The sequence below is a fragment of the Chiloscyllium plagiosum genome, chromosome 4 (assembly GCF_004010195.1).
Source record: "Chiloscyllium plagiosum isolate BGI_BamShark_2017 chromosome 4, ASM401019v2, whole genome shotgun sequence".
Taxonomy (NCBI): Eukaryota; Metazoa; Chordata; class Chondrichthyes; order Orectolobiformes; family Hemiscylliidae; genus Chiloscyllium; species Chiloscyllium plagiosum.
Window position 1 is genome coordinate 134,553,516 of NC_057713.1, and position 7,453 is coordinate 134,560,968.

General features: G+C 43.7%; 1 protein-coding gene across 1 annotated transcript in view; it reads left to right on the top strand.

Annotated features, from left to right (window-relative positions):
• The first annotated feature begins 398 nt into the window (after positions 1–398).
• The window catches only part of ttpa (tocopherol (alpha) transfer protein), a 44,114-nt gene continuing 37,059 nt past the window's right edge, over positions 399–7,453 (top strand). The window contains exon 1 of the mRNA XM_043689296.1: positions 399–702. Within this exon, the coding sequence (XP_043545231.1) occupies positions 493–702 (210 nt within the window). The 5' untranslated portion in view covers positions 399–492. The remainder of the gene's footprint in view (positions 703–7,453) is intronic.

The following is a 7,453-nucleotide window of genomic DNA, read 5'->3' on the forward strand; positions in this document are numbered from 1 at the left end:
GATGTGCAGGCTAGGTGGATGAGCCATGGGAAACACAGGGTTACAGGAATGGGGGGGGGGGTCTGGGTGGGAGTGTCAGTGTGGTCTCGATGGACCAAATGGTCTGCTCCCAGACTGTAGGATTAAAATGAACTGGATAATTGTGGAGAGAAGCAGGTGCTATGAAGCAGTTGGAGAAAGAATACAACAACAACACTGCCTGTTGCATTCCCCAGTGCAGACTGAGATTTCAGAGTTTCAGTTGAAAATAAACTTTATTTCTGCTATCAGCTCCCAGTCAGATAGTTACTGCCACCCTGCAGTGTCCAAATCAACAGGAGGGGGGGAGTGAAAGACCAACATGCGATTGGATGGCGCCTGGGTGCCGCCTACAAGTAAAGTTCCGGAGTAACTTGGAGGTGGAATGGTGCTGAAAGTGGGATCTTAGAGGGGAGAGGCCGAGCGGTTACTGAGGGCTCGGAGAGAGACAGGGAGGAGGAGGAGGGGGGTGCTATGTCAGCAGAGGGGTGTCCGCAGCTGGGCAGCTCCTGCGCCGAGGATCCGCCGCAGCAGCGCCTGTACTCGGAGGCAGCGGTGCGCTGTATCGCGGAGCTCCGGGAGCGGGCGCTGGGCGAGAGCGCGCACTGGCCGCTCGGTCTGCGGAATGAATTCCTGCTCAGGTTCCTGAGAGCCCGGGACTTCAACATCGAACAGGCACTGAAGGTGAGCTCAAAGGCAGGAGGACAGGGTTAGCAACAAAGACACACAATTCCCAGCAGCCGCAGGAGGAGGAGGAGGAGGAGGAGGAGGGAGGTACAGGGTTCCAACCTTGCTCAGCCTCCCAGCGCTGAGAGCGGTGGGCAGACTGGAACATCTCTCATGTTTCCAGTTCCCTTGACATCTGTCGCGGTAACTCGTTGGGGAAACTTTTCAGGAGCTGTGAGCAAAACAGAACAACAGAACCTGGGCTACTGCAAGGCTGTAGCAGAAGGGGACAGTAATTGCTGGAGAAAGGGAGCAGGATCTGTGGAGAGTTTCGAGAAGGGGGTCACTGCACTCAACACGAAATAACAACGCGCTGTGCATCTGCTCGGGAGGAAAGCTTGGAGCAGTCTGTAACTGTGCCACGGATTGTCTCTCTGTTAACAAATTATTTGGAGATGCCGGTGTTGGACTGGGGTGTACAAAGTTAAACATCACACAACACCAGGTTATAGTCCAACAGGTTTAATTGGTAGCACACTAGCTTTCGGAGCGACGCTCCTTCATCAGGTGATTGTGGAGGGCTCAATCCTAACACAGAATTTATACAACAATCAACAGACAGGAGGGTTCCCTCTCAGTTGGGGAACACTTCAGTGGTCCAGGACATTCAGCCTCGGACCTTCGGGTGACCATCCTCCAAGGTGGACTTCGGGACAGGCAGCAGAGGAAAGTGGCCGAGCAGAGGCTGATCGCTAATTTCGGTACCCATAGGGAGGGCCTCAACCAGGACCTTGGGTTCATGTCACATTACAGATGACCCCACTGCACTATACACACACACAGATACTCCTACACACACACACACTCACATACACAGAGACACATGTACACACAGACGTGCACACAGACAGCCAGACACACCCTTACAGACACACACACTCACACATGCACCCCCTCACAGACTTAAGACACTCTGCACTCACTACACACACACATACACTTTCTCACACTCACAACCCCCAACCCAGACAGACACACATACACAGACAGACAAAGACCCACATGCACACATATATTTTGTGGGGTGAATTTGTACTTGCAGGGTTACATTGTGCTTTGCTCAAAAACTGCATGCATTCATGTAAAACTCTGAGCTCAAAAACTGCATTAATTTATATAAAACTCTATTATCTCAATTTTTAGATTAGAATCAGTCTAAGCATTATGGCATAGACAGAGAACACAGGGGGCTAACACCTTCAACATATTGTCTAGCTATCACCATTGTTAACAGCTAACCCGAGAATGCAACTTTTAAAAAAAAGGTTTTGTGATTTACACATGAAAGAAGTGAAACTATCCCTGTATTCTAACAGATGAAAGGCTTAAGAGTCAATCAATTTTTCAATGTATAATTTCAGTTACATCACACTGTAAATTTTTGCTATAAATTCTGTGTTACGATCGAGCCCTCCACTATCACCTGATGAAGGAGCGTCGCTCCGAAAGCTAGTGTGCTTCCAATTAAACCTGTTGGACTATAACCTGGTGTTGTGTGATTTTTAACTGTTAACAAAACTTTTCATAATGTTACAGACCGAGCTAAGTATTGCGGGTTGGATATAGTTCGGAGATGAAGGAATGACACTGTATAGTATGGGAGTTCTTGTGGTACAGTGGTAGTGTCTCTACCTCTGAGCCAGGAGTTCTGGGTTTATGTTGCAGCTACTCCAGAGAGGTGTGGTAACATGTCTGAACCGGTTGATTAGAAAGTATCTGGTCACTATTTGTATCTGACAAAAAAAAGTGAGGCTCCATGGTTGTGAAAGTTAGCTTTTAGTGCTAGAAAGTTTGGTGTGGTTCATTGACCACAACGGTTCAAAGCATTGAAATAAATAGGCCCTCACTTTCTGTGGTGACATTGATTCAGATCTGTTATGCTAGTATGGATCTGTAGCAGGAAGTGTCTTGTGGTTCAGTGGTTATGTCCCTACCTCTGTGCTAGGAGGACCAGGATTAAGTCCTATCTGCTCTGAAGGTGTGCCAGAGTCTATGGATGTAGTTGGTTAAGATGAATTTTATGATAGATTTAACAGCAGAGAGACACATCTCAGTCAATTGTATAGGTTCCAGATTTTCATGATTAACCAAATCTATGGCTTTGTCTGAAGGTGCAATGTGATTTGTCAAAATAATGGGGCGGTGATTACTTCATGGTATTATGCCTAGACTATTCATCCAGAGACCCATTCGTGTTTTGAGGACTCTGGTTCAGATCTCTTCATGGTAAATAGTGGAATTTCAATTCAATACAAACAGGATTTAAGGGTCTAATAATGACCATGAATCCATTTTCAATTGTCGGGAAAAACCCGTCTGGTTCACTAATGTCCTTTTAAGGAAGGAAATCTACCATCCTCACCTGGTCTGGCATGCATGTGACTCTAGACCCACAGCAATGTGGTAAACTCCCATCTGCCCTCAGGTCAGGATTTATTGAATAATTGCCCAATCAAGCCACTCACATTCTGTGAATGAATTTTTAAAAAATGTCTGCCTAATTTAACACTAAATTATGGACCATGTATTTATCAAGCCCCTTATTGAACATTACCTATAAAGTACTTTAAAAATAACTGTTGAAGTTGTGCTTTGGTTCAGTTGTGTATGTATTATTTGTATATTTGTATACGGTATCATAAATTTGCTCAGTAAAATCCTTCTCAATGTTGTAGAAATTAAATTTGATCAGGTTTGATTGCAGCCAATACAGTGAAAATGCTGAGTTTAATCAGAACTTAGATTCATAGAGATGTACAGCATGGAAACAGACCCTTCAGTCCAACTCGTCCATGCCGACCAGATATTCTAAATTAATCTTGTTCCATTTGCCAGCATTTGGCCCATATCACTCTAAACCCTCCCTATTCATACATCCATCTAGGTGTCTTTTAAATGCTGTAATTGTACCAGCCTCCACCACTTCGTCTGGCAGCTCATTCCATACACGTACCACCCTCTGTGTGAAAAAGTTGTCTCTTAAGTCCACTTTAAATCTCTCCCTTCTTACCCTAAACCTATGCCCTCTGGTTTTGGATTCCCCCACCTCATGGAAAAGATCCTGGCTGTTTACCCTATCCATGCCCCTCATGATTTTATAAACCTCTATCAGGTCGCCCCCTCAGCCTCCGACGGTCCAGGGCAAACAGCCCTAACCCATTCAGCCTCTGTCTATAGCTCATACCCTTCACCCTTGCAACATGCTTGTAAGTATTTTCTGAACCCTTAAAAGAGAAAATAACGTATTAGTTATACAACAAAAACATAATACGTAGTAAGTATTGATCCAAGTCAACAGAATGGCTGGCATACACAAACACCTCTTTTTATTTTAATTCTCTCTCTTGAGTACAACTCATCTTCAGAAGTTTTCAAATTCCTCAAGAATGCTTAGACCAGTGTCAACATCGATGCACTTGAGAGCCTAACAATCCATCCAATTCCTTTAAATTCTTGCTAATCTTTACATTATATCATTTTTCAGTGTGGACCTTAGGTGCAATATTGACAATATCTCATTATTCTATAAAGATTCCTCTCATATAAAACATAGAAACAGGAGCAGGAGTAGATCATCCAGTCCTTTGAGTCTGCTCTGTCATTCAAGAGGATCATGCTGATCCTGCTCCTTAATACCATATTCCTGTTTGCTCCTCATTCCCTTTGATGCCTTTTAAAATCTTAAAAAAGAGTCTATCTCTTTCTTGAAAATATCCAACAACCTGGCCTCCACAACCTCTGTGGTAGAGAATTCTTCAGGTTCACTACCCTTTGAATGAAGAATATATTGTCACCTCAGTCTGAAATGGTCTTCCCCATATCCTGAGACTGTGTCACCCAGCTCTAGGTTCCCCAATCAGTGAAACTACCTGCATCGAGTCTGTTCAGCCCTATTGGCATTGCTTATAGTCCAATCAGATCGCCTTTCATCCTTCTAAACTCTGGTTCAACTGGGCTGTATTCACTAATCTCTCCACATCGGGCAGCCCTGTCCTCTCTGGTTTAGTAAACATCTACTGCAGTCCATCTAAGACAAGTAGATCCTTTCAAACCCAAACCCTAAACCTTCTGTTAGATAGAGAGATAATACTCTCGGTGTGGGCCCATCAAGGACCTGCAGGAAAGCATTCCTATTTCTGAACTCAAATCCTCTTGCAATGAAGGCCAATATACTATATACTTTCCTAATTGCTCACTGCACCTGCCTGTTTATTTTCACTGATCCCTTTGAATACCTACACTTCCCAATACATCACTTCTTAAAGAATATTCTTCCCTTCTGTTTTTCTCATTGAAGTGTATAACTTCACATTTCACCATGTTGAGGTTCACCTGCCATATGTTTGCTCATTCACTCAATTTGTCTAAATCACTTTGAAACCTTCTTAAACTCTAGCATTTTCCCCACTGTTGATGCTAACTGGTCTAATTCTCTGTATTTTCTCCCTTTTTGAACAGTGGTGTTATATTTGCCACTGCTCAATCTGTGGGAATTGCTCCATAGTCTGTTAAAATTTTGAAAGATGACGACCAATGTATCCAATATTTCCAGGGATTTGTCATTTGTTAACCCCATTAATATCCCAGCTCCATTTTTTTATTTACTTCCTTCAAATCCACTCTCTCACTGGGCACTTGGTTCTCTACTTTTTCTGGGAGGTTATCTGTGTCCTCTTTTTGTGAAGACAGGACCAGCTCCTGATCGTCAGGATTGATGCTTTTCCTGGCAATTTTATATGGCTCCTCTTTGGATCTGATGCAATCCCTAATTTCTTTTGTAAGCTAGGGCTCTTTTATTTTTGCACCAGAATAATTGTTTCACCAGGAATGAATAATTATTGTAGTTTGTGCACATGTTCTTGAAAAATGAACCACTAAAGATAATAGTGTTATTTTGCACCACAATTCTTAAATAAATGAAATTATTTAATTCACAGCAATAGCAGTTCTCCAAAAGTGAAAGGAAAGGAATATAGGGAGAACTAGCCATTTAGATACAGAACTGGCTTGAAGGTAGAAGACAGAGGGTCAGTGTGGGGCCCACTACTTTTCATCATTTAGGTAGATGATTTGGATGTGAGCATAAGAGGTATAGTTAGTAAGTTTGCAGATGACACCAAAATTGCAGGTGTAATGAACATGCTACCTCAGGTTACAACGGGATCTTGATCAGATGGGCCAATGGGCTGAGAAGTGGCAGATGGAGTTTAATTTAGATAAATGCGAGGTGCTGCGTTTCGGGAAAGTAAATCTTAGCAGGACTTATACACTTAATGGTAAGGTCCTAGGGAGTGTTGCTGAACAAAGAGACCTTGGAGTGCAGGTTCATAGCTCCTTGAAAGTGGAGTCGCAGGTAGATGGGATAGTGAAGAACGCATTTGGTATGCTTTCCTTTATTGGTCAGAGTATTGAGTACAGGAGTTGGGAGATCATGTTGTGGCTGTACAGGACATTGGTTAGGCCCCTTCTGGAATATTGTGTTAAATTCTGGTCTCCTCCTTATTGGAAGAAAGTTGTGAAACTTGAAAGGGTTCAGAAAAGATGTACAAGGATGTTGCCAGGGTTAGAGGATTTGAGCCAGAGGGAGAGGTTGAATAGACGAGGGCTGTTTTCCCTGGAGCATCGGAGGCTGAGGGGTGACCTGATAGAGGTTTATAAAATCATGAGGGGCATGGATAGGGTAAATAGACAAAGTCTTTTCCCTGGGGTCGGGGATTTCAAAACTAGAGGGCATAGGTTTAGGGTGAGAGGGGACAGATATTAAAGAGACCTAAGGGGCAACATTTTCATGCAGAGGGTGGTACGTGTATGGAATAAGCTGCCAGAGAAAATGGTGGAGGCTGGTATAATTGCAACATTTAAAAGGCATCCGGATGGGTATATGAATAGGAAGGATTTGGAGGGATATGGGCCAGGTGCTGGCAGGTGGGACTAGATTGGATTGGGATGTCTGGTCGGTACGGACGTGTTGGACCAAAGGGCGTGCTTCCGTGCTGTACATCTCTATGACTCTACTGCCTTTATACTCTTCTGAGGATTCACTCGATCTATCCTGTCTATACCTGACATGTGCTTCCTTCTTTTTCTTAAACAAACCCTCAATTTCTTTAGTCATCCAGCATTCCCTACACCACCAGGCTTCCCTTTCACCCTAACAGGAATATATTGTCTCTGGACTGTCATCTAATTTCTGAAGGATTCCTATTTTCCAGCCATCCCTTTACCTGTGAACCATCTGCCCCCAATCCGCTTTTAAAAGTTCTTGCCTAATACCATCAAAATTAACCTTTCTCCAATTTAGAACTTCAATTTATAGATCTGGTCTATCCTTTTCCATCACTTTTTTAAAACTAATAGAATTATGGTCGCTGGCCCCAAAGTGCTCCCCTAGGTAAAAACAATGACTGCAGATGCTGGAAACCAGATTCTAGATTAGAATGGTGCTAGAAAAGCACAGCAGTTCAGGCAGCATCCAAGGAGCAGGAATATCAATGTTTCGGGCAAAACCCTTCATCAGGAATTGAGGCAGAGAGCCTGAAAGGTGGAGAGATAAATGAGAGGAGGGTGGGGAGAAAGTAGCATAGAGTTCAACAGGTGAATGGGGGTGGGGATGATGGTGATAGGTCAGAGAGGAGGGTGGAGTGGATAGGTGGAAAGGAAGATAGGCAGGCAGGACAAGTCATGGGGACAGTGCTGAGCTGGAAGTTTG